The sequence below is a fragment of the Syngnathoides biaculeatus genome, chromosome 14 (genome assembly GCF_019802595.1).
Source record: "Syngnathoides biaculeatus isolate LvHL_M chromosome 14, ASM1980259v1, whole genome shotgun sequence".
Taxonomy (NCBI): Eukaryota; Metazoa; Chordata; class Actinopteri; order Syngnathiformes; family Syngnathidae; genus Syngnathoides; species Syngnathoides biaculeatus.
In genome coordinates, this window is record NC_084653.1 from 24,715,219 (window position 1) to 24,741,667 (window position 26,449).

General features: G+C 44.8%; 1 protein-coding gene across 2 annotated transcripts in view; it reads right to left on the minus strand.

Annotated features, from left to right (window-relative positions):
- Positions 1-12,582: 12,582 nt before the first annotated feature.
- col4a1 (collagen, type IV, alpha 1) overlaps positions 12,583-26,449 on the minus strand; it is a 35,726-nt gene continuing 21,859 nt past the window's right edge. For both annotated transcript variants that reach the window (XM_061840819.1, XM_061840820.1), the window contains exons 7-52: positions 25,421-25,474; positions 25,307-25,333; positions 25,138-25,212; positions 25,008-25,070; positions 24,887-24,922; positions 24,761-24,799; positions 23,542-23,631; positions 23,389-23,424; positions 23,217-23,276; positions 23,009-23,044; positions 22,691-22,735; positions 22,572-22,604; positions 22,290-22,350; positions 22,159-22,194; positions 21,919-22,065; positions 21,723-21,806; positions 21,542-21,625; positions 20,552-20,622; positions 20,292-20,483; positions 20,047-20,215; positions 19,839-19,931; positions 19,590-19,694; positions 19,367-19,464; positions 19,055-19,205; positions 18,839-18,952; positions 18,571-18,738; positions 18,352-18,441; positions 17,747-17,899; positions 17,529-17,627; positions 17,352-17,441; positions 17,112-17,251; positions 16,705-16,831; positions 16,537-16,617; positions 16,355-16,453; positions 16,165-16,215; positions 15,896-16,081; positions 15,663-15,796; positions 15,478-15,550; positions 15,318-15,389; positions 15,015-15,143; positions 14,730-14,828; positions 14,448-14,660; positions 14,191-14,368; positions 14,003-14,117; positions 13,462-13,634; positions 12,583-13,204 (exon numbers count right to left, since the gene is read on the minus strand). In XM_061840819.1, the coding sequence (XP_061696803.1) occupies positions 13,123-13,204; positions 13,462-13,634; positions 14,003-14,117; positions 14,191-14,368; positions 14,448-14,660; positions 14,730-14,828; positions 15,015-15,143; positions 15,318-15,389; positions 15,478-15,550; positions 15,663-15,796; positions 15,896-16,081; positions 16,165-16,215; positions 16,355-16,453; positions 16,537-16,617; positions 16,705-16,831; positions 17,112-17,251; positions 17,352-17,441; positions 17,529-17,627; positions 17,747-17,899; positions 18,352-18,441; positions 18,571-18,738; positions 18,839-18,952; positions 19,055-19,205; positions 19,367-19,464; positions 19,590-19,694; positions 19,839-19,931; positions 20,047-20,215; positions 20,292-20,483; positions 20,552-20,622; positions 21,542-21,625; positions 21,723-21,806; positions 21,919-22,065; positions 22,159-22,194; positions 22,290-22,350; positions 22,572-22,604; positions 22,691-22,735; positions 23,009-23,044; positions 23,217-23,276; positions 23,389-23,424; positions 23,542-23,631; positions 24,761-24,799; positions 24,887-24,922; positions 25,008-25,070; positions 25,138-25,212; positions 25,307-25,333; positions 25,421-25,474 (4,551 nt within the window). In that variant the 3' untranslated portion in view covers positions 12,583-13,122. The remainder of the gene's footprint in view (positions 13,205-13,461; positions 13,635-14,002; positions 14,118-14,190; positions 14,369-14,447; positions 14,661-14,729; positions 14,829-15,014; positions 15,144-15,317; positions 15,390-15,477; positions 15,551-15,662; positions 15,797-15,895; positions 16,082-16,164; positions 16,216-16,354; positions 16,454-16,536; positions 16,618-16,704; positions 16,832-17,111; positions 17,252-17,351; positions 17,442-17,528; positions 17,628-17,746; positions 17,900-18,351; positions 18,442-18,570; positions 18,739-18,838; positions 18,953-19,054; positions 19,206-19,366; positions 19,465-19,589; positions 19,695-19,838; positions 19,932-20,046; positions 20,216-20,291; positions 20,484-20,551; positions 20,623-21,541; positions 21,626-21,722; positions 21,807-21,918; positions 22,066-22,158; positions 22,195-22,289; positions 22,351-22,571; positions 22,605-22,690; positions 22,736-23,008; positions 23,045-23,216; positions 23,277-23,388; positions 23,425-23,541; positions 23,632-24,760; positions 24,800-24,886; positions 24,923-25,007; positions 25,071-25,137; positions 25,213-25,306; positions 25,334-25,420; positions 25,475-26,449) is intronic.

The following is a 26,449-nucleotide window of genomic DNA, read 5'->3' on the forward strand; positions in this document are numbered from 1 at the left end:
ATTGTTGATGTTTGGTAACACAAAAAATGCTTGCAATATCTCAACGTCATCATTTATGATATGACAGTTTGAAGTTTTGGTTCAAATTTTAACAAAAATCTTGTAATTTGATACATTTGATTTGCCTTCACGGGCCACATAAAATCATGTCAGCAGCCCGCATCTGGCCACCCGGCCTCGAGTTTGACACCTGTGCACTAGTTCATGAGTGTGGTCTGATGAAATTGGAGCAAAACTACATATTTATTGTATTGTGAAGTGTTTACCGTCCATCCATTTTCTTTGCCGCCTATCCTCATAAGGGTCGCGGGCCGCGCCGGAGCCTATCCCAGCTTTCAATGGACAGGAGGCGGGGGACACCCTGAACTGGTTGCCAGCCAATCGCAGGGCACGTTGACACAAACAGTCGCACTCACAATCACACCTAGGGGCAATTTTTGGAGTGTCTTATTAATGTTGCATGTTTTTGGGATGTGGAAGGAAACCGGAGTCCCCGGAGAAAACCCACCCAGGCACGGGGAGAACATGCAAGCTCCACACAGGCAGGGCCGGGATTGAATCCTGGGGTCTCAGAACTGCGAGGCCACCACTTTAGCAGCTGAGTCATTATCCAAGCTGCTTATCCTCACAAGGATCACGGGAGAGTCGGAGCCTATCCCAGCTAGCTTCGGGCGAAAGGCGGACTACACCCTGAACCTGTCGGCAGTCAGTCGCAGGGCAGATACCGACACCATCACCGAGCGGGAATCGATCCCACGCTGCTTGCACCAAAGTCAGGCGTGTGTACCACTACGCCATCGGCGACATGCAAAAACATTTTATCCAATTAATTTTAAGATTTGATTACATTCAAATGTACTAATTGAATATAATATTAAAATGTGACTTTCATTTTATGTCAAAAAGGCATTTTTTTCCCAATTAATAATTAGTAATTGGTAATTTAAAATGAAAAAGAAACATTTAGGTGTCAAAAATATGTTCCCGGCGTGCCGTATTTATCATTTGACGACGACCCCAATCAACGACGGGGCTCGCTCGGCGCCGGTGAAATAAATGTCGCCGCTTTTATCGGCGGCGCAAGCGCGTTTGTTAACGCCGCTCGAGGCAGACGGCTGCGTCTCTCGGTATGCCCGTCAAGAGACATTCATCCTGTAATCGATTAACTGGACTAATTTAGCATTAAACACCGTAAAAGGTTTTTTTTGTTGTTGTTGTTGTTTTTTTCCATGTAGTAATATTCATTTGTCTGTTGAGTAAATTAAAATACAAGTCGGTGCAGCGGGCCCCCCTGCTAACGCCCTCGCTTTTTACACGAGGAAGCGGCATAAAGACTAACGACGTTGTCCCGTGTATATTTCTGGTGATGGTATGGTTTAATAATCATTAGATGCTAATTTAAATTGCAACGTGACAACATTTTAAAAGATGAAGAAAGCAATAATTAGCTTGTCGACGTACGCTCGCGGGTGATGCTAGCATGCAGGCAAATTTTAATTGCAAAAAAAGTTGTGCAGAGAGAGAAATACTTCTTCTCAACCTTGTTTTTTTTATTTTTTTCTATGTTCAGATTGCACACACACAATCAATGACCCGAACTGAAAGATGAGAGAAGAATAATGAATTTATACGCGACAGATCGAGTTTAGCCGTACTGTTTATTACAGCCGCCACGTGGTGTAATTTGATGACGGTAGTACAAAAGGAGAATCGCATCCCTTTCAACGCCAGGGAAAAGTTGCACTAGCTACTTCCGTGGGCCGTAGTACTGTACTAGTAGACCAGCCAGGACACCTCTCGTGTTGCATTAGCTTTAGCATCAGTGCTAACGTTAAGTTGCATGTGGCGCTTGTGCACGCAAATATAAATCATATCCACGTATATTTCCTAGCTTGATATTTCAAAAGAGACAACTTGGCTTCTTCTTTACGGTGTAGGAAATGTGGAAATCCTCACGTTGCAGATTGCAGTATTACAAGAATAAAGTTCCATCCATCCATTTTCTTAGCCACTTATCCTCACGAGGGTCGCGCGGAGTAATGCTGGAGCCTATCCCAGCTGTCAACGTACACCCTGAACCGGTCGCCAGCCAATCGCAGGGCACATTGAGAAAGACAGTCGCACTCACAATCACACCTAGGGGCAATTTAGAGTGTCCAATTCATGTTTTGGGGACGTGGGAGGAAACCGGAGCGCCCGGAGAAAACCCACGCACCCGGGTCCTCAGAACTGCGAGGCCCACGCTTTCCCAGCTGATCCAACGTGGCGCCAAGAATAAAGTTGTAATTTGTCATTTTAAGATGAAAAATAATGCCAGAGTTGCCGGCATGTAACATTTGTAAAAACACTAAATCAACAACAAAGTCTATAAAAAGGAAGGTTCAACGTACCAATGAAAACTCCGGGGGGGGGGGACGTCTCACAGCAACGTTGAGAAGATCCTCAGTGAACAGGAACCAGGAAGTGAATGCGGGTTAACTGGCGAGACAACGAGGCACACCTGGATGAGGCACGAGTGGGTGGAGGGAGCTGATTGGTTGACACAAGGGATGGGCTAACGACAATAAGTGGAAACAAATGCAAATAAAAAAAAATCATTCTTACATTCTTGACAGCTGGGATAGGCTCCAGCACTCCCCGCGACCCTTGTGAGGATAAGCGGCAAAGAAAATGGATGGATGGGAGTCATACCCATCAGAGAAAATGGATAGATGGATTATTTATTTTGTTAAAATTACAAATCTTTATTTCTTGTAGCTTTATATGTATTTCTGATAATATTAGACCCTTATTGAAGTCACCCTATTCCTCAACAATTTTAATGAGACAAATCTGGACGTTTTCTTGTAAAATTACAAGATTATGCTCTCAGCAACATATTTTGGGACTCATATTCTGACTTTATTCGTGTAACACTACATCTTTTTTTTCTAACAATATAACTTCAATATTCTGAATGAGCTTTTGAGTCATTTGAGGATTTGATTTTGTATTTTTTTTTTAATTCGCCTCTGTGTAATGAATCATCTCAAACGTACGCACGTTGCATCTCGCGCCAGTCGGGGAGCACTTGAGCAAAACAAAGGAACAAAAACATTCCTGTATGATATTTTAAACCGCACGTTTTTTTTTTCTTCCCCCCGTTCTGGTTCATTTAAGGACATTTTCACACTCTCTTATCAGTCTGGCGCTGGTGTGTGGATGGTTTCTATGGTTTCCTGTTTTTTTGTTGTTTTTTTTGCGAGTACTACAAGCGCTTCCTATCCCACACAGACCCTCCATCTGATGCCACCGACACTCCAGAAGGCTTCAACAGACCCTCATGCGTATGCCAGACACGCTTAACGCCCGAGATTGTTTTTGCTTGTTTTTTGGTTTTCCTTTGGTTCCCTTGTGATTGTTTAAAACCTCTTCTGTTGGTACACAGTGCATGAAAAAAGGTACAAGTCAGGGATGAGAATTTCCGACTTTTTCAGACCATTCTCGAGATAAGCGCAAATCCGTTGAGAAAATTTCCGGGGCGGGGGGGTTTATCGTGCGCCTGCCTCTCGGTGGTGTGCTCCGAGCTGCAAGTTCAGCTTAGTGCTAGCACGAGCACGACTATCACATGCCGTTCTAACTTGCTCGGTAGTGTAAATATTTGCATTTTGCGACATAAACATTAAAACTTGTTTGCGGCAGATTACGCGATTGGACAAAAGAGTTTATACAGTAGAACGATCCAATCGTGTTAGTGGTTAAGCGGGTTTCACCATTGCCATGTACACGTTCTCGATTCTCAGAGATCGCAGTGTAACTTGTTAGTTAGCCAAGTAATGTAAAGTAAATAGCGCGAACTGAGCGACGGCGTGTTCAAAGTTTTACGATGGCGAAAGTGTTGGGAAAAAAAGGATGACGACCGAGCGAGGGCAATTGACAAGGATGCCGGAATCAAAAACGGCTTCAGACGGGCATGGCTTGAAAAAAGTGTAACCGTGCGGATCCGACCGAAAACGGTATCAACATGTCTGAGCGAACACATACAAAAAGTGGACACTCCCGGCAAAGTGCTGTGCTGTGTTCCGATAGGAGCAAAAAGTATCCAGGAGGAAACTCAACCTCCCCCACGACCCATCGACAGACTTTTTCAGTGTTTTTCCAAATTGGTCGTTCTCATCCCTGACAAGTGTAGAAATGGTAGGATGATGTGTGACTAAAATTTGGAGCAATCTTATGCCATCGCGGAAAGAAAAAGACCCACAAGCTTTGTACGCTCGGCCTGCAGCGCCCACGCACTCGCTGTTCCTGTGACCTTGTATTTTTGAATATTTTTTTTTTCTTTTAAACGCCTTGACTTCATTGTGAAGGCGTTGTCTCCGTCTTCCCTCATTCATACCGAACGGACGTTACGCCGTCGGAGCAGGAGGCGGAGGAGGGAGAGGAAGCGCCATGTTTGGCCTCCTACGAGCACACCAGAGTTCCCGTCGAGCCGCCCGAAAGGCTCCTTGCGGCGATGACCCACGATGGGAGTCGTACCCCATTTATGAGATCATAAGTGTATCGATAAGAACGTTACATCTTCACGTCGCAGTCACAGCAGAACATTAGCTGATGCGATCTGATGGTGTAGTGGTACACACGGCTTCATATGGTGTGGGCACCGTGGGATCAATTCCCGTTGAGTGATGGTGCCTATATCTGCCCTGGAACTGCCTGGCGACCAGTTCAGGGTGTAGTCCGCCTTTTACCCGAAGCTAGCCGGGATAGGCTCCAGCTTTCCTGCAATACTTGTGAGGATAAGCAGCTTGGATAACGACATGACAGCATCTGTTTCCGCCGACTTTAGTGGCCTGTTGTAATGATCATGGTCACGTGGCAAGAATAACGTCATATTTTAACGTGAAAAGAAGTTGCAATGTTACATAAATAAATGTATGGGGGAATGCGATTTTAAAACAATTAAGATGTCATTTTACGGGGGAAAGAGTTTTAATAGGATGAAAATGTGATTCTTGCAAGAAAAAAAAAGTTGCTAGCAAAGTGTCGCCATTTTGCAAGAATCAAGTCAAATCTTCAGAGAAAAAGAATTATGAATTATATTTTTACAGTGAAAAAGTTGCATAACTCCATGAAGAAAAGTCACAATATCACAGGAATCAAATCATGTAATCTAAAAAAAAAAATCACAATTTTAAAAGGATTTGGCCTTCGTGTTTGAAAAATGTCAACATTTTTACATCACTATAAAATATAAAGTCATCTTAAAACAAGGAAAATTTGAATGTTTCAGAGGACAAAGAAATTAAATGTATTTTTTCTTAAATAGAAGTGTATAATAAATCTCAATAATACAAGAATAAAGTCAATTTATTTTTAAAAAATACTTACTTTTATAAGAAGAAAGGCTTGATTTATGATCATTTAAGACATTAATAACAGAAAACCACAATCTTTTTGACAGCAAGGTAAATCCAATATGATAAATAATTTATTTTTTTGAGGGGAAAAATACGCTAAAAGAAAAGAACGGGAATGGTATAACAATTTGTTAACGTTAATTTTTTTTTTAAATAATTAATTTTACAATAAGAAGGTCTCAATTTATGACAACAGAAAAACAATCTTTTTCTAAAAAGTCACCTTTTGACAGCAAGGTAAATCCAATATGATGGTGGTTCCCATATACAGAGAATAAATAGCTCATTTTTTTTAGGGAAAAAAAATATTCTAAAAGAAAAGAACGAGATTGGTATGACAATTTACGTTAACGGCAATTTATTTTTAAAAAATAACTAATTTTACAAGAAGAAAGTCTCAATTTGATGATCATTTAAAAAATTAATAACAGAAAACCACATTTTTTTTTTTAAAGTCACCTTTTGACAGCAAGGTAAATGAAATATGATGGTGGTTCCCGTATAACATGAATAAATTATAAATTTTTTGAGGGGAAAAATATTCTAAGAAAAAAGAACGACAATGGTATGACAATTTGGAATAGTAGGATTGGTCGTATTGCATGAAAAATAAATAATCATTTCGACCCCCTCGAGCACATCAGCTTTCCAGATCCACCACATGCTTACGACTTCAGATGTCGCCCCCTCCATCCCCCCCAAAAAAATTAAAAATTCCCAACAGTGGTACTCAGGAAGGATGTCATTTGCAAATAGTTTGATTTAATAACTGCAGCTACGCCCACTCCATCTCTCCATGGCAATCATAATAGAACGGCAAGATGGTTCTTATTGGCGTCGGGGGCCAATTGACTTGGGCGCGCAAATGATGAGCGTGTTGCGTTCACTCCGAGACGGCAATCCAATAAACGTGAGCGATTGTTTCATGCATCCGAGGTGTCCATTACCGAGTAATAGCGTTGAACCGGGATTTATGCGCCTCATCTTAGTGCTCCTCGCTGAATGTTGCCGGCTTCATTAGGCCGGACGATGAAGCAATCATTCCGTTTTATTGGTTCCCCTCAGACCCGAATGAGGAAAGCTGCACGGATGCTGAAGCAGCTTGGCTGTTTAAAAAATACAATTAAAATAAGCAAAAATATGTAAAAACGTTCCCTTAAAATAGCCAATCATTTTGACGATTCATTGGTTTATAATAAAGAGAAAACATCTGTCACTGGTATGGATCAACTACTTTAGAGATCTAGAATTGGTGGAGTAGCCAGGAAACCTCTCGTGTTCACGTCAATGTGAGTGTTCTGTGAAATCCATAAATACTATACACCCCCTGTTGAAGTAAGCAGACTTAACATTTTCCTTAATGTTTTGTGCATAAAATAGCATAATAACAGCGTTATAACATAGTAATAACGAAATTATAGCGTAGTAATACCGTCTTGCAAAAGAAAAAAAACACTTGATACCACCTGAAATGGCGTGCAAGGGTATTTAAGAGGTTTGCGACGGGGTGCACGTCTCGCGTTGCACTCGCCGGTGTCGCGCCGCGTGCGTGCGGCCAGCTAATCTTTATTTGGCGGGGCTCAGGTCAAGGGGGATCTAGCGGCGGTTTGCGGCCTGGCTGATCCACTCAAGAGAAAGGTCGAGGTCACGCCAACCACCTGACGCAAGGCCGGAAAAACATTCCGCGTCCGGTTGCGGGATTTCCACCAAACCGGCGGGCGGAGTACAAACAGATAAACACGTGCTGTGCATTCTATATTTTTAAAATTTAACTCCACGGTGGTGTCCTAAACTGACCTGTTTGTTGCAACTTGACATTAAAAAAAAAAAAAAGTTAAATCTCCACATGACAGATGATAGAATTACTTTTCAGTCGTGGGTCACTTACTTTGCTCTCCCTCCAAGTGAGATTATGGACAGATTATTGTAATAATATTAACTGCCACGAAACCTCGCGCGCTGCAGGTAATTGTTAGCGGCATTAGCGGCCAGCCAACGGGATTAAAACACTTAAAGATGTTAAGGTTTGGAACCGCAACCCCGCCCCCACCCCGGGCGAGGCCAAGCGCTGACCCCCCGACCGACCACATGGCAGCGACATGCATGCAAACGGCCAGTTATTTACAGGCCTAACCCTTCCCAGGCTTAAGCTATTGAGGCCAACGCGCTCTTGTGTTTACATTCGCCGAGTGAGACAACAGAGACTCGCAAAGTTAATGGCGGTATATTGATTTCATCTTGATGGAATCATTTCCCCGTGTAATGAGATATGCAACGTGCGGGACTGGGGGGAGATTTTTTTGAAAAAATGCTTTTCGACTAAAACGTGTTATAAGAAGCGGAAAGGCAAATGCAAAAGGAACATATCGTTTCTCAACTTGGTAAACATCCATCCATCCATCTTCTTAGCCGCTTATCCTCACAAGGGTCGCGGGGAGCCCTGGAACCTATCCCAGCTGTCAACGGGCAGGAAGTGGTGGACGCACCCTGAACTGGCTGCCAGCCAATCGCAGGGCACGTAGAACCAAACAACCAATCACACTCACAATCACACCAAGGGGCAATTTAGAGTGTCCACTTAATGTTGCGTGTTTTTTGGGATGTGGGATGGAAACCCGAGTGCCCTGGAGAAAAACCCACCCAGGCGCGGGAAGAACATGTCAACTCCACACAGGCGGGCCCGGGATTCGAACCCCGGGGTCTCAGAACTGCTTTGCATTGTAAAAAGTTAATTAGCGTAACCAAAATGTTCAAGATTGTCTTCCTCCGAAGCGGCGATCCTTATGGAGTCACATGGCGGGTAGGCGGGGCTCGGGCATATCAAAGAGAAAGAATTGCGGCTCCGGGAGGCGACAGGAGCGATGCACGATTATTTTAAACTCACCAAGTCCATTTCAAATCCGTCCTCACGCGGCCTGAGCGCGGGAACTGGACGATGTCAGCGTTTTTCGTTCCTTTTTGTTTTGACGGCGTTACAGTCGTTGCGGCTGACTTCCACGAGCGCGCATTTGATGATAAGTATCACCGGTGGAAACAAAATCAAGCGATAGATTGAGTCAGGAAAGTCCCGACTGAAGGCCCAGGTACCAAATGTAGCGATTGTACCGGTCCGGAACCCTCTCGAATGTACACTCACCTCCTGACTTTTTCCTTCTTTGTTTTTGTATTTTCCTCATGCCTGGATGCCAGGCGGCACCATACTGCCTCTCGCTGGTCTGTCCCGGTACTACAGAAGACATCTTTTCCATTTCCATTTCCAGTTTTCTTCCTTTCCTTTAGGCTTGTCCCATTAGTTCCACCGTCTCTAATCCGTACATCGTGGTCGGGCTCACAACCATTTTATAAACTTTGCCCTTCATTCCAGCGGAAACTCTTCCGTCACATCGAGCACCAGACACCTTCCGCCAACTGTTCCAACCCCGCTTGGATCCGTTTCTTCACTTCCTTACCACACTCGTTAAAGCCCGAGTCTCATCCCTAAAAAAGTTCTAAAATAGATATTGAAATGAAAAATACATAGAACATTATTCACTTGAATGTCTATACGAGCGGAGAGCGCGTCATCCACACGCGCAAAGTTGCAGAAGTGTCATTCTACGATATCCGAGCGGTCGCCATATTGGCTGCGTCCTCCGTCCGTGACGTCACCCGGACATTTTCGCCGATGAAAACACGCGGCGCACCCTAACTATGGGAGACGAACGCTCCCCTTCTGACACGGAAGCTCAGCACACAACCGGGTGAAGTTACCGGGGCAATGTTACGCTATTGTTTCGAGCCATATTGGGTTGATGATGATACGCGATCACGGCCGAGCCACTTCCGCGGCGGAGATGAGCCATCGCGGATGAGTCGGCCGGTGTGGCTTATGACAGAGCCGAGCCGTCCTGCTTTAGTGGGGTGTTCACAGACGCGGCAGTGCTGAGCAACACAGTCGAGCCGGGGAGCTTTACGTGACGCATTCTCGGCTGGGTTCTTCAGAGCCGCCCCCGTCCGCAAAGCAATGACCGCCGAACGCGTCGCCTCAGCCGGTGTGGCTGATTTTCGGCACCGTGGTGGCATATAACGGAGCCGAGCCGTGCTGCTTTTAGGGGGATGTTCAAAGCCGCCGCAGTACTTGTTGAACACCGTCGACCCGCTGCGCATTACTGCCTACCTGCTATTCGGAACCCACGAAGCTCTCGTCCTCTCCACCCGTGCAATCCATTTTTCGCAACGAACCGGGTCTAAATCCGTCCTCCCGAGTGTTCAAGCGATGTCCAGCAATGGAACGAGCCGGCGTTTTGGCTAACACGGAGGAGCAACAAGCGACCTTCCCGCAGGTAAAACTAATGGAATCAAACGAGTCCACTTGGGGGCGCCGCTGTCCTTTACGTCACTTCCTGCTTCTTCTCGAAAACAAATCCCTCCAGAGGATTTTCACGGCGGGAGTTACAAAAAGCCGTATACGTCGAAATCGTGTTTTGTGGTGAAAAAAACGAATACTAACATACTAAAAATCATCCATTTCATGACAGGAGCCCTTTAAACGCACAAAGCACCGTCCATACGTAGTGCTGGTGAAGAAGATCAACATCCTCATCATTGTTCCCCGTTTGACCCCCGGAACCTCCCCCCTGCCCTCCCCAAACGCGTGACCCCCGAGGCCAATGCGCGGTCAAATATTTGCTGGGCATGTTCATGACGATCGACGGGCGAGGTCAAGGCCTTCGTTTTGCGACAGGAGCGGAAACGAGGGATCGCATTCCGGTAATAGATGAAAGACGAGAACGTTGGATGAAAGTCGGGGGAGGAGGGCAGAGGGGTGCCCATCGATCTGTTTTTGTTTTCGCCGAGGAAGGAGGTGAACGGGTTTGTTGGCCCGCGTCCCGGCAGAAGTGCTGGCTGAGCTCGTGGCCGCGTCTTCTTCTTCTTCTTCCTCTTCTTATCATGTCCGTGATTTACGCTGCATAACGTTTGTGTCCGCTGTCTGGAAGGACCGAATTAAAATAAAATATGGTATAATCAAAACTCAGCCAGCCGCTGGATTTGAAAGGACACGGGACACCGGTGCAAATTATGCTGGCGCACTCTAGTGGCCAAAAGAGATAACTGCAACATCATGGGGAAAAGTTACGTTTCACAGTTGCAGAAACTGACAAATATTGTTCTACAAAGAGCTTTATTGCATGAGTGTAAACTGTCATGTTAATCACTGGTGACACTTATCATTTTCCACTCTGATTGGGTAACGACTTCATGTTGCGCTCAATCTATAATTGGTTTTATATATTTTATTTTTTTTATGTACAAAACATGAATAGTCTCGTCTTCATTGGGTTGGATTAAATGACATTGGAGTAATAATTATCACGTCAAACCTGACAGCTGAGCCCTAAATAATTCATACCTTGTGCCATATTTTCAATTAAAGTGAATTTGTGTTTATTATGTAGCTAAAAAATGTCACAAAAACTGATATATTGTTATTGTTTTGTTGGGTTTCTGTTATAAAAATGGATGGATTCGTTGCATTTTTGTAACGATGCTGTTTTACCAGTCTTACAATGTTTTGTCACTTTTGTAATTTCTAGCCAATTAAAAAATAAATCACTTTTAATAATAGGTACCAACTGTTATAGCGTTGAGTGTATTCATAAAAAGTTCCCTCTGTATTTTTTTGTGTTTCACCAATAAATGGGTATAAAGATACACTTTGTAGCCAATCAACAACAACAAAAAGTACGTCGCGATAAAGTCCACGAGCAGAGTAGCAAGTACATGTTTTGTGAAAGTAAAATATATGCTGTATACTGTATATACACATGTGCATTTTTGGCAGATCAAAGATTGGACTCGGTGAATGGGAAGGAGAGTATGGCAGCAAAAAAAAAAAAAATATCTGGTACATTTAGCGACTTTGTTTAAAGGGATAGCAAGCCTTAATCCATGTCATATGTACCGTACCTTGAAAATTTGAGATTAATCCGATATCATTTAATGGTGTTTTTATCGGCAGTTACGAATTTTCACAGGCGCCGCCATTTTGGCGAGTCACATGACCTACTTGCGTGAATGCGACGTATTCTGTCACCAAAGAAATCATGGCTGATTTGTAGTGTAACCATCACACCATCGCGCCACCGTCGCACGCGTGAAAATGCGCTACTGAAACGCAAAATTTTGCCATAATTCGGATAGAAATAATCCAAGGAATATGTGCATACAACATATGTCCATGTAGATTTGCGAATTTATCTAAGACCAACACTTTTAGAGTAAAATAAGTGTCTGCATTTTTAAGTAACATTGTTATGATGTTGCTAACTAATGATGACAAAAGTACTTCTTTAGCATTAATGCGACTTCTTGTGATTTCATACGTCACGCAGGCGTTGAGACTTCCATCCGTAATTCAATTCGATTTTCCACCATGATGGTACGATCAACAGTTCTAGCCGACAAAAGTGTGTCTTTTATCCGTTTGATTGTCTTGTCTTCATGCGAAGTTGGCAAAACGTCGATCGGCAACGTCGAGTACGAATGCTTTGGCTTTGCGCGACCTTTGTCAAACGTTTCCATAATTATTGTTCCACGCCGTCGGCGTTCGACCGTTAGTTAGCTAGTTGTGGTCAGTTAGCGAGTCAGACTCTGTGATCCGAAAATCCATCCAAATATTCACCATTTTTTCACAGCCCCAGGTTCAAATCTGTACGGACGTATTGCTCCGTCTTCCCGATCCACCGATGCCGCTATTTCTTCACCAGATGAGGATAAATCCGAGAAATCAGCGCTGTCCGTGATTTGGTTTGCGCAGAGGAGGCGCGCGTGAGACGTCACTTCCTGTTTTTTCCGGTCATGTGACTCGCCAAAATGGCAGCGCCCGTGAAAGTTCGTAATTGCCGATAAAATCGGCATTAAATGATATCGGATTGACCTCAAATTTTCGGGGTGCGGTACGTATGACGTGACCTATCGGATTAAGGTTTTTCATTGTTCGGCGGGGCTATTCCTTTAAGCAACAGCAACAACACAATGAATTATGTTTTTATATCCGTGTTTGTTTGTGTTGTTGAGAAGCATCATTACAACATCGACGTGTTCTGCCAAACACGCACATTCTAAATCTTCAGCGCTGCGTTCTCAAGGCGCAGAAGACCTCCGGGTCCACGGAACCCTCGCACACACTCGAGTCCGACATCGTGAATCTCATAAATAAAAAGGGGATTTAATAACACACAAAGTAGACTCAATAATAACCTGAGGAGTATGTTAAACGAGGAATGCATTATATTTACAACAGGGATAGTTGCTACAAGTGTCGTGCGTTAGCAAACGGTTGTGGCGTCAGTGGCAAGTCCCGTCCTTAATATCAGTGTGTGTAAACGAGTTGAAAAACATAACTCTATCATAAACACGTAGATTTAGCTTTCGTAGAGCAAATGGAATACGGCAGATAAGCAAAGATTCATTAGCACCTGGCGTACGTAAGCGACCAATTGAAAATGAGCACTAGTTTACCGGTTCAGCGGGCATGTAATCAGTGCAGTGGTAAACCGGGCGCCGTTGGTTGTTAGTAGAAACGTTCCGCACGGAGCGAGAGGCACTTGGTCGTGGAATCTTGTTCTGGTTGGCCAAAGTTCAAACTCGGTCCCTTCGCCCTCACACATGCAGGGAAGTAGCACCATCCTCGGACATTCGGAAGTTTTAAAGCCAAAGTGAGCGGGGGTCGCGAGTCAGGCGGGCTTTATGTCCTCTTCATGCACACCTGACAGCGGCTTATGTGCGTTCGCAGGTTGCCCGCTTTTAGCGTCGTAGGGACGGGTTTCCTGGAAATGAACACAGGAGAAATCCTTCAGATTTATTACGGGACAAAATATAACGACGGTATGGTAACTACTGCGTTTGGAGTCACAGGGAAACACAATCCAATGTTATCGCAATGTAACGACATAGTAACGACAGTATCACGACACAACAAAGAGAACATTTGAATTTACATTCCTATCATGAATGTCATGTCACGTCAATGCTTTTCTCGTAATTTTATATATTGGCGCAATATTGTATGGTCCACCGGACTTACGTAAACATCTCGCTGTCTTCGATCGTCGCAAGCCAGAAGCTGTAGGAGTTGGCGTAATAGTTGCAGGTCCCGCGACCGTGACACTCGATGAACGGCGCGCTTCGGAACTCCTCCAAGCAGGAACCGGGAGATGCTAGAGCCTGGCCCGAGCCCTCGGCGCCGGCACTGGTGTGCTAAACAACCACAGACGTACCGAATGTAGAGTATGAGCAATATCGTGGGTAGCCTGTATTGTTTTGTCCCTTAAGGTCCGCCATATTTGTAGTTTATGTTGGGGGGTTGCCATGAGACATTTTTTTTTTTTAAATATATCACTTATCCTCATTGGGGTCACGGGTGGACTAGAACCTTTCTCAGCTAACTTTGGGAAAGAACAAGGATACATCCTGGACTGGGTTCCAGCCAGTCATAGGGCGCATATAGACAATGCGGGGGAAATCTTTTGAACCTAGAACATCAGAACTGTGAGGCAGACGCGCTAACCGCTCGAACACCGTGCCGCCACAACAAAATCCAACAAATACATATTGTTGCGTCTCACCATGACAAAGGAGTAGCCGATCCACAGCGAGTCCCAACCGTAGGGACAGGGAGGGATCATAATGGTCTGACTGTGAACCGCGATCACCATGGCCGGAGCTTCACATACCGCACACCTGTAAAAAAAAAATGAGTGCATGAGAATGTTCCAGGAACAGAAGAACCAGAGCGACACGTTAAAAGTCTCACCTGCTGATGAAGGGTTTGATGCTTTCGCCGGTAATTGGTGCCATACTCATGGGCATGGGTTCTGGCGAGGTCAGCCAGTATGAGTAGTCATTACGGGAGGCGAAGTTGCAGACGTTGTTGATGTTGCAGAACAGGAAGGGCATCGGGCTGAACTTCCTTAGACAGCTCCCCGCTGTGCCTGCAGACCCAAGGCATAAAACCTTCCTGACAAGGCTACTTCTGAGCACGACTTCCATCTTTTCGTGTTCGATCCTCACCGAGATCTTGCCCGTGGGAGCGTTCATTGCCTTGTACGTAGAGCAACGAGTAGCCATCGTAGATGGGCGAGGTGCCGTCGGGACAAGCCGGAACCTCCACCGTTTGGCTGTGACGAGTCACCAAGAAGCCGTGATCCATGGAGGAGGGGCCAGGCGGTCCCACTTGGCCAGGAACGCCATCAGGTCCTGGCGGGCCAGGATACCCTCTGGGTCCTAGGGACATGTTTTGTTAACGGTTGTTTCTTTAAACACCATTACACGGTACTCGTGCGGATTTCTAACCTTGAGGCCCAGGCAGACCGGGGTTGCCTTTGGATCCTGGCTGACCGTGATATCCAGGGAGGCCGTCTTCCCCTTTTGGCCCTGGAAGACCTGTCAAACCTGGACAAATGAATAAAAAAATTAGTTAAACTTATTAAAGGAGCTGGAAAGGACCTGTAAGACCTTATTGACTACGGTTGATTATTTGAACGTAATTTCTCAAATAAATATTACCCCAGTTCCTTTTTTTATTATTTCTGCACAATCAACTGCATTCTTGACAATCAATCAATTATTTATTGTTACCTTGCTGTCCTTTATTTCCAGGTAACCCAGCTGGCCCCTGCGGTCCCGGTAAGCCTGTGATACCCGGTTGACCGTTGTCTCCTTTGATGAAGGTGTGTGGACCAGGAGGACCAGGGGGGCCGACTTCACCTGAAATGCATGATATCGTTTTGTTTTATGTAGATCCATCAAAGGTCAATAACTGATGGTTGATATGTTCAGGGTGTCTCTCCCCAGTTTGGATACTGTGTGCAACAGCGTCCCCGTGATCCAGAAGTGAGCGGAACTGAAAATGAACTCAACTCCCTGCTTTTTTCCTCTTACCCTTTTCTCCTTGAAATCCTCTGTCTCCAAGTTCCCCTTTGAATCCAAAATCGCCTTGGTCACCCTTTGTACCTGGATACCAACGATAACAGCAACAGAAGCTTTAGCTTTAGCAACATGTTGTTTTTCACAGATAAGAACAAGATCCGTCTTTATCCACCTGGGAAACCGGGCACCCCCTGATGCCCCCGCTCCCCTTTGGGACCGTGACCACCCGGAAGACCAGCTGGCCCCTGTATAACACAAATAAATGCATAACTGAGAGCTGTCTTCAACTTAAGGAACTAGTAGAAATTGAACTTGCATCCGCTTTACTGCAGATCTATCAACAGCATTGTTACGTACGGGAAATCCAGGCGTTCCAGTGTCACCCTTTTGCCCTAACTGTCCCTGGAAACCGGGGAGACCCTGGTCTCCTTTATCTCCCTTCTGACCATCTCTGCCTGGCACACCAGAAGGTCCCGGTGCACCAATGATTCCTGTTATGTGATGACATAAGATACTCTTTTTATTTCTGCTACAATATTACCTTGGTGTTCAAAAACCCTGCTTATGGCACATTGTACATGGTGGCCTACCTGGTTCTCCCGGTTGTCCTATTTCACCCTGATTTCCTTTCGGACCCTCGAGAGAGATTCCTGGGAGCCCAATTTCTCCAGGCTCACCTTGCTGCCCCTGAAAGCCGGGAAATCCCTTGTCCCCTTTGACGCCAGGCACACCGGGATAGCCTGGGGTGCCCGGGAAGCCGGGGCTACCTTTGTCACCTGAAGATCAAGACACATATGAGAGAACTTCACAGTTACACTCATTCAAAATGAGTGGAATTAGCGATGGAGGCAGTGCTCACCTTTGCTACCGAGCTCCCCTGGGGGTCCTGGAATACTCAGACCGGGTAGACCTGCAGAAAAAGGTTGACTTAATAATCACAATGCCTTCCTACAGGGTTAGGATTGGAATCTTTCCTCTATCTGTCCTGATAAAAGAAAAAAAATGTAAAATGAAACGTATAATGTTGAAAATCATTGTGTGGAACCGACCAGGGTCTCCTCTCTCCCCTGATGATCCCGGGATTCCGTCAACACCAGCTTCTCCTTTCTCTCCAGGTAGACCAGGAGGTCCTGGTAAACCACTCTCACCTGGTAGAGAACAATTTCAGTAAATCTCTACAATATGTCATTGCAGGCTTCTCTTTGTAGTTTGAAATAAACCTGCTTCTTACCTGGGCGGCCAGCTTGACCAGGCTCTCCTGCAAACCCTGGCAGCCCTGGGGCACCCTTCTCACCAGGTACACCGGGCTGGCCTGCATGAATTATACGGTCACACATCATAGGTCAAGATATTCCAGGATGTTGTTTATGGGCGGTGTCAAAACAGACCGAAGTCTGACCTGGAGTGCCAAATGTTCCTTTGTCTCCCTTGGTCCCCTGCAGTCCTGGCATCCCAGGCGTTCCCATATGACCCTTCAGACCCTTCTCTCCTCGTAATCCTGGGAATCCCGGTTGCCCGGGTTGTCCCTAGGAGAAAAAAAAAACAAAGTGATGAAGTGTTAAACACAAGTACACTAATAACGAAAAAAAAGCTAACGGGTATTGGTTGGTATCAATACAGTAAATGTGTGTTTGTTTTTTCAGGACGCTACTATCAGGTAAATGTCAGCAGTACTCTACAGCGAAGCGTACAATAAGCAGTCTGGCCTTTGAACCAATTGCACATACTTTTATCAGGCTTTCCCAAACATGCTCAGATCTCGTCCTGAAAATGGATGGATGGCTAATAATAAAGCTAGAGGATTACCCTTTCTCCTGGAAATCCCGGGAGACCTATACCAGGTTCACCAGGTGTTCCACGTTCTCCTTTGTCTCCATCCGTTCCTCTGAAGCCAGGATGGCCTGGTGTACCCACGTCACCTTTGTGGCCCTTTGGACCAACTGGACCTGCACGTAATAGGGAAGGAAAATCATAATTTTCCATTTTTGAATTTATCACACCTGCACATAATTACACTACGCCCTCCACGTTTGCATTTCACCTTACCTGGTATTCCCATCTCGCCTGCACTTCCCTTTTGCCCAGGTGGGCCCATACTGCCTGGTTCTCCAGGAACACCAGTATCACCTTTCTGACCTGAGACACAGCGTTCAAACACAACTTAGTGGTTCTTCCTTTGCAGTTTTTTTGCATTGGAAACTTTTGAAATTGACCATCATTCACCTGGTTGTCCGGGTAGACCAGGTTCTCCATTTTTTCCTGGCATTCCAGGGTCTCCAGGTAGTCCGCGGAAGCCTTTCTGTCCTGTTATTCCAGGGTTTCCTGATTAGAAAGACAACATTTACAATGTTGTTCAAGTAAACTTTACATCATTTGGATTTATTGTGATCTGTGTGTAAGTGTGACACTCGAGTCAACTTTGGTGTTTCAGGCATTCACACCTGGATCCCCGAGGTCTCCCTTCTGCCCTTTCATGTGCTCCATCTGAATTTTACTCATGTTGCCTGGAGGTCCCTGTAGACCAGTCTCTCCCCTCTCTCCTTTAAGTCCGGACTCTCCGGCTTGTCCTCGCAAACCGGGAAGACCGGGATCACCTGTGAAGGGTACATTTAAGATCTAGATTGAGGGCCTTCAGAACCTCCTCCGCTCTCCCGACCCATGTCAAACACACTGACTTGCTTTTACAGCTAACATAAATCTTTATTAATTCATGTTGCAGTACCAAAGACCCATGTCCAAAATGCAGCTTGCGCCACTGCATTCAAAAATTTCCCCCCTTTATTTTGTCTTTAACAGCAAAGAGTAGAAACCTAAACCCAGGTTGATTGACGTTAATAAAATGTCGCTAACCAACCCACTTCTCTCGTAATTTTCCACTGTCTCACAGCGACTGATCTCATTTCTAGTAAGGCTAACTAACTGAAACATACACTCAAAAAGCCAAATATTTTGACGGAGAAGCCAGGTATTCGCAGTTACAGCCCACACAGAGAAAGACTGACATGCTGATGAAGAGCAGAATTCGTCTTGTGAGTTGATTCGTTACCTCTCAAGCCTTGATTTCCGGGTAAACCAGGTGGTCCGGGAAATCCTGGCAACCCTGGAGTCCCTATGACCCCCATTTCACCTTTCGTACCTACCCAACAAAGACAAGAGTGAAGTCACAATGTCTCAAAAGAAAGTTCCAATACAAATTTGTATCAGCGGTGGCACCGGCGGGTGTACTGACAAACAAATGGAATATGTGCTATATAATTTTTCTCACCTTGTGTTCCTATCAGTCCATCCCTTCCTGACAAACCTGGTGGTCCTGGCAGTCCTTTTACACCAGGGACTCCTGGGAACCCAGTAAGTCCTTTTTCTCCCTGAGGCCCCGGCTTGCCAATGCCAGGGGGACCTGGATAGCCCCGCTCTCCTTTTTCACCTACCCTACCTACAAAAGAAATGTTTATAGGTAAATACGAGTTCGGCATCTGATCCAAGGAATCCATTGCAATCAACTGTGTAAAAAGACTGGCATGACTTGCACTTACCAAATGGACCGGGCTCTCCAGGTTGTCCCTGTGGTCCCGGGGCCCCCGGTAAACCTTTTCCTGGAGCACCTGGTAATCCTATCTCTCCAGGAGGTCCAGGGTGTCCAATGCTACCTAAGACCGAATTACAAAATATATATATATATATTTCATTTTTGTCTTTGAACTTTATGCCATTGACTGAATATATTTACTCTTTTAACCATCCATCGTTACCTTTCACTCCATGGGGTCCTGGTGGTCCTGTCAGGCCCTCTTGCCCAGGAATGCCAGGTAAGCCCACGTTACCTTTCTCTCCAGGGAAGCCAATAATTCCCGGAGGACCTTGTGAACCTTTTTGGCCTGGGAGCCCCATTCCCGGTTCACCCTGTCACAGGTAGTAAAGACGCTATGTTGACACTGACGTTCGGATACGAAAACACTTTCAAAACACGATATTAAATTGTCAGAACCAAAATCCATGAGAGTCGTGCAGAATATCACTCTACTCATCTGTCATTTATCTTGGGATCCCAAATAAATACATACTTTTTGTCCCTGTGGGCCGGGCTGTCCAGAAAATCCATCCTGTCCAGGTTTCCCTGTATCTCCTGGCAATCCTGGAGCTCCCGGAATTCCACTGACTCCTAGAAATGTGAATAAAACATATCTTGTGTTTGTATGTTCTGGCCATCCTTATGGTTCTATCAGGGTCCATTGGACGTCTTTGGTGTAAATATGTATTAAAAACGTTTTGCACCAGTTTAAATACCTTTTGCACCAGTTGGGCCTGGAACTCCAATCCCTGGTGGTCCTTGATCACCTTTCTCTCCAGGAAAACCTGGTATTCCTAAGTCTCCTTGTGGACCTGTTGCACCTGCAAGCAACAAAATAATCTGATGATATGGATGGATGTTTTTCACTTTTCTTTTTTAACTTAAGTCCATTCTTTCAAAATTTCACAAATGAACTCTTGGATTTGTAAAAAGTGATCAATTGCAGAATGAAGATTATCGTTCACCTTGCGGGCCATCTCTGCCAGGTTCTCCCCGTGGCCCAGGTGCACCTTGTGGTCCAGGGATGCTTTCACCTTGACCTGGTTCACCCTTCGCACCTAGTAGATGTAAAATACAGAAAGTGAATTCATGAATGCGTGTGTGTGTGTGTGAGAACCCTGGGACAATTCATGAAGGCTATTTTAATTATGGCCTTTCTACATGATGTTTTACCGGGTGCTCCAGGTGATCCAGGGACGCCAGAAATCCCCTGACTCCCCTTGTCTCCAGTCAGACCAGGTCGCCCATAGCCTGGAAGACCTGGGGGACCCCTTTCCCCGGGGGGGCCAATAAGACCAGGGTCCCCAATTGATCCACGGTCACCCTTGATGCCACCTGTGCCCTGAAAGCAAGGTTGTCAAAGACAATGAAGTGTTCAATATGACCTACTGATACTATTCCATTAACGCAATACTTACAGGCTCCCCTTTGGGCCCAGGAACACCCGGTAGTCCATCGCTCCCTGGGAATCCATCTACACCTGGTTCTCCAGGTGAACCACTCAGACCAGGGAAGCCTTTGTCTCCTTTCAGACCAGGAGCGATGAATATGTCTCCTGGCTCTCCGACTGCACCAGGTGCTCCAATCAACCCAGGAACGCCGTTGATCCCCTAAGTACACGTTGAATTATAAGAACTTAGGAAACATATGCAGTACTTGTCTTGTTGATGCTACTTACAGGTCTTCCAGGAGTTCCTGGTGGTCCAGAATGACCTTTATCTCCTTTGCTTCCTATTGGACCAGGAGGTCCTGAAGACAAATAAGGAACACTTCAGTGGAGGTACATGGAAAGGAGAATGCTTGCGGTCAAGTCTCCGTGGTAAAGATCATGTTCACATTGTATTTTTTCGGGTTTAGTCCATTGTGATTTTTTTTTTTTTTTATGTACACAGCAATCACAGTAACTTGTGTTGAATATTTTTCCACATTGACTGTTACTGCAGACTCATTCCAATAAGAATGAGTCAGGAAGAAAGAGCGCAAAAAGACACGGCAGAATGTCCAAATTTTGGGATTATGTCACACTAAATAAAAGAAGCTTATGTACAGTGTGCCCGTTGTAAAGTACCACAGGCTTAAGTTACATAACTGGAGATCAACGACCAATTAAATATAGGCTACCACTGCTAGTTAGAAGGAATTGTAATCATAACGGGTGGTTAGGATAGAGAGAGAATGGAAACAGCCGCTGTGCTATTTAAATCCCTTTTTTTTAACAATTGGTAACAGAATGCAAGAAATACAAGCGCGTTCTCGGTTGATCTGTCAACGGCATGTCAATCTCCACATGTTGAACTTGGGCTAACGTACTTAGGCTACCACTAAAACCAGATAAAAGCCGGCCAACTCTACGTCCTCCTTTGCATGTTCCAAAAACTCTCAAAAGGCCAGCTTGGCCTTTCAAAGTCAGGTACACTTTCATACTACAGTACAGTGCAGTATGTGAGGATGGAGACCAGATAGTAAGTTTCTTCGTTTGTGAGTGTTTCGGGGGGGTGGATTGGAACGTAACCCGTTGGATGAAGGGGTGCAGGGAGCGTCGCAGTATCGAGACGCAAAGCTATTTCCACCAGTAGTTTCGAAATGGGATCTGATCCCACACTAATTGTACAAAATTCACCTTTCTGAACGGTTTCACTTCCATTGACCCTTTAGCACTTTTACTCACCCCTCTCCCCTTTAAGGCCCTGGGGGCCAGGCAATCCAGCGGGTCCAAACCCTTCACATTGGACGCAAGTGTCTCCTTTGTCACCTGTTTGGATTCGCACACACAAAAAAAAAAAAATACCACAGTACAGTAAATACTGACTATCACAGAACCCGCGGAGTGAAATTTGATTTGTCCAAACCTTTCTGTCCCAGTTCTCCTTGAAGTCCTGGCGGGCCCGGCGGGCCAGGGGATCCTTTTGCATTGGTGCACTCGTTAGGGTCAACTGCGGGTACACACAAAAACCTCATTATGTGCTGAGATTCAAATGTCTACGGTTGAATCATTTTTGTGGAAATCACCCTGAAGTCAGAGTGCTGTCTAAACCCAAAGCATACCGGGTATCCCCGGAAGTCCAGGGGGTCCATCTGGACCGGGCTGTCCTGGGGGTCCAACTAGGGACTCTCCCTCAACACCTCTGTCTCCTTTCTGACCCTCATCTCCCTTCTCGCCAGTTTCTCCACGCGGCCCTTCAAGATACCGTCCTGAAACACAAAACGACAATGTGTTCGTTTTTTTACACACTTGTGTGCGTGTGTTTCCATAAGAAAACACGTCATGGTTTTGTTTTTTTTTACCTGGGGGGCCTGCTTCTCCCTGAGGTCCAGGAAAACCTTTAGGGGCAAAACAGGATGAGGACAAAACGTCAGTTCAGGGAGCTAATAAATATATACTTTTGTATATTTGTGTTTTTGTGGCACTACTTGACCTTTTTCTCCTTGTAACCCCGGAAGACCACGAGGACCGGGAGGACCGGGGGCCCCGCTTGCCTATAAAAAACAATGTTAGGACTTTACTATTTACAATTATTAATGACTACTTACTTTATTTATTTTACCCTATTAAAAAAAAAAAAAGAAAAAGAAACATGAAAAAAATGGCAATGAAAAGATAATAATTATTGTAATAAATATAAATGCTGAGAAAGACATTTAGGGAAAACATGCGACAATTGTGATATTTTTTATTTAAAAAAAAAAACGTAACATACATATCCAGGAGGGCCTATTTCTCCTTTTTCACCCTGGAGACAGGAAAAAAAGATTATTATCAAAATATTCAATGAACGGTTTAAATACATGATGAGTACATAAAAGTTGCATTGTTCACCTGTCGTCCAGGATATCCAGGATTTCCAGAGAAGCCCTTTTCTCCCTGTGGGATAGAATGAGAAATGATTTTTTTTTTTTTTGGGGGGGGGGGGGGTAAATATGATATGAATGCAAATAATAAAACAATGTTGATAGTTTTACAATCTAGCACGTCATCATTTAATATGCCTGCAAAACACTCTTAAACTACAGCATTAATTGCGGATAAGCGATAATTTCAATACGGCACGGAAACATAAAAATGGCCATCAAATGTTGACGTCATTCAAAAAAACATCAACATTAAGTTGAAATTTTTTTTTCTTTTTTCTTTTACCTTTCGCCCTTCATCTCCTTCCTTGCCAGGTTTGCCCTAAAATAAAAGAAAACAAAAGAAAATATTGATCTCACTGATTGGAATTGAAAGTTGAGGTAAAAGAATTTTTTTTAAAATTTAAATCCATGATTACCCGTTTCAAATATGACTTCAAAATGATCGTGCGATTCATGTAACAAGAAGATTTATGAGTTTTTCCGAAACTTACTAGCGGTCCTGGCGGGCCTGGCTCACCCTTCACTCCGTTCAGCGATATATTGCAGTAGCCCTGCAGAACACATCGATGTTATCGCGAATTATTGCGTCTGATTGTCACAATATGTATGATGATGACGTTACATTAAGTTGCTTTAAAATAGGAATGAACGAGAACAACTAACTTTATCTCCTTTTTCTCCTTTATATCCTCTGTTTCCCTTGGGAAATAGAGCAGAATAGAGTACATGATAAGAATGCAGAAAACACGAAAAGTACACTCTGGGTGACACGCAGCAAATCCCAAATTGTCCGAGACTTGAGTGAGAAAAAAGTACCGGAGGTCCTATGAATTCCGTGCCGACGCCGTCCACACCCGGCGAAGGGGGGCCGGGAGGGCCGGGCGGCCCTCGGTAGCCTCGCTCGCCCTGGACAGAAACAACCGCCGCCGGACAATTCATTAGGCACGACCGGACGTTCTCATCGGCTCAGCACACAAATGAGTTGTTCGATCCTGATCATCCATCTATCCGTTTTCTTTGCCGCTTATCCTCACAAGGGTCGCAGGGAGCGCTGGAGCCTATCCCAGCTGTCAACGGGCAGGAGGTGGGGTACACCCTGAACTGGTCGCCAGCCAATCGCAGGGCACTGAGACAAACAGCCGCGTTCACAATCACACCTTGGGGCAATTTAGAGTGTACAATTAATGTTGCATGTTTTGGGGTTGTGGGAGGAAGCCGGAGTCCCCGGAGAAAACCCACGCAGGCACGGGGAGAACATGCAAACTCCACAAAGGCGAGTCGGGGATTGAACCCTGGACCTCAGAACTGTGAGACCAACGCTTTACCAGCTGAGCCACTGTGCCACCCATTCCAGGAATAATAATATTTTCATTGAAACCAATGTAACACTTTTACTATTGTAGTGGTACGACTGTAATTGCAGTGAAGAACTTCCCCGAAACCAACTGAGAATTTTTTTTAAATATATTTGTGCACCATAAAGTCACTATAAATGATTAAAATGATTTATTTCAGTGCCAGAAAATCGCCCAAAAATACAGAAAATAATGAGAACATTTCAATGAATTAAAAAAAATTAATTGTTATTTAATGAAAGAGTATTTATTGTGATTTGAAAAAATACATATTTTTGGGGGGAGGGGGTAGATGAAAATTGAATCTAATAATTAAATTGATCTTTGGTTGCATGTGCCATAAAAGCATGACGCAAAATATGAATTAGTTCTACAATCGTTTATTTAATTCTTTCATTACTGTGATATAAATGCATCGACAGAACCATATCAGAGACAATATTAGATGATTAATTTCAAACAAATATGATGATGATGATGATCGTCATTATAAATTACAGTTTCTGTGCAATTAAACAAGCATGCATTTAATAAAATGTTTGACGGGTTGAAATAAAGTACGCGTAAGAGAAATATTTTTGCAGTCATAAATTTTTGAAAATGAGCCAACACGCAGGTGCTTCTTTTTAATTGTGCGGGTTAATTAGTCATGAAACAATAATAAATGATGAAATTCTCACCTTATCGCCTTTCTCACTCTCAAAGGACAGCTTGCTATCCTGTCAGAGAGTAAAAGAAAATGATAATATGTCGCTCAAATAACGACGCTTCATGATTTAAAGACAGATTATTACGCCGCCTTGCACCTTTTCTCCAGGGGGGCCTGGTGGGCCGACGTCACCCTGTCAAATAACAACAATAATGGCCTTAAATGTACACTTGTGTGGATTTAACGGCTCTCAAAACGGTTCCACCGGGACAACTCACTTTGGGTCCGACGTAGCCCCGAGGTCCCGGAGGACCGATGGGCCCGGGTGGTCCGCCGATTCCCTGAGAAACACAACGTGTCATTAAATCAACCTCCCCATCCGGATGTTCACGCGTCCAAAATACACACGGGAAGTCCGGGCGTGCCCGGGAAGCCTCTGTCGCCTTTGACGGGAATGATGCCGATGACGCCGCCCGGATCGCCCTGCAAGAGTCCAGATGTGGCGATTGTGGAAAGAATTTCGGGCGATGGTTCACTTCGTATTTAGTATAAAATGGGTCATCGGAATCCAGCAGACCTTAATTCCAGGAAGACCCGGGATGCCCTGAAACGCGAGGAAAGAGACCAGGTCAACGGTTTTGATTTTTAAGATGACTTTTCATAACGAGGGCGGGTCGTCGTGAGTACTTACAGGAGGGCCTTGAATACCGTCAAAACCGGGAATGCCGTCTCGTCCTCGATCTCCCTAAAAAAACAAGCACGGCACAATCAGTTTCAAGGTTGGAGCCCAAAACGGAAAAAGGAACCACCTTTGGTCAGAAAGTCAAAGTGGCTGGGAAAACCACGTGACTTGTCAAAACCGTTTAACGTAGACAACCAAGCCAAGAACAAAAAAAAACTTGAACACGTTTTAGCTTCAGTCACCATAACAAAGGACCAGCGACGCCGCTGCTTGATGCGACCAAAATAGAAGCTGTGGCCCATGTCGCTTGGCTGCGGTCGCCGTGGCAACTTTGCAAAGTCTGTCTTTAAAACAGCCAAAATCTTCAAATCAATGGCTGACGGTTGTTGGGGGGGGGGGGGGGAACCCACAATTCACATGCTTGCTGAACAAAGAAAAATCCGCGTCAACTTGATCAAACCAAGACTTAGTGGACCAATGGACCTTTCCGACCTGTCAATCACTCGTACAATAATAGCCAATCAGACAGCCGCATTGTCCCACAAGCAATGCCGGTTGTCAGTAGCGGGCGCTTGGAAAACTTAATGTTACGAGGAAAATGGTCCTCAGATGCGCGTGGGGAACGCACAATTCTGATGAAAGATATCCTGCCCGGTTGATTCATTTGCCAAAGCCTAAAACACAGATGACGAAGTGTCTACGATGGATTAAGGCTTGAAGCAAGAACAACTTTTACTTTGTTAGCATATCACTGACCTGCTAAATGAAGTGTGTCATGTTTTATCCCGAAGAGTTGGATTAGTGATCCGTAAATTTGCGATGTCACACAAGAGAAATGTCTATTTGCCGATTTGTATCACATCAGACTTTTAAGATAGCGCACTGGGTTCGATTACGAGCCAAGTCAAGTCACTTACAAATACTACAATGATATTACTCGTGATCTTCCCAAGTAAAAAGTACTCACCCTGCTTTACATGCGCAGTACGATTCCACTATTTTATCCTGTTGGATTTCAATGTGAAGTTTGTGAGGCGT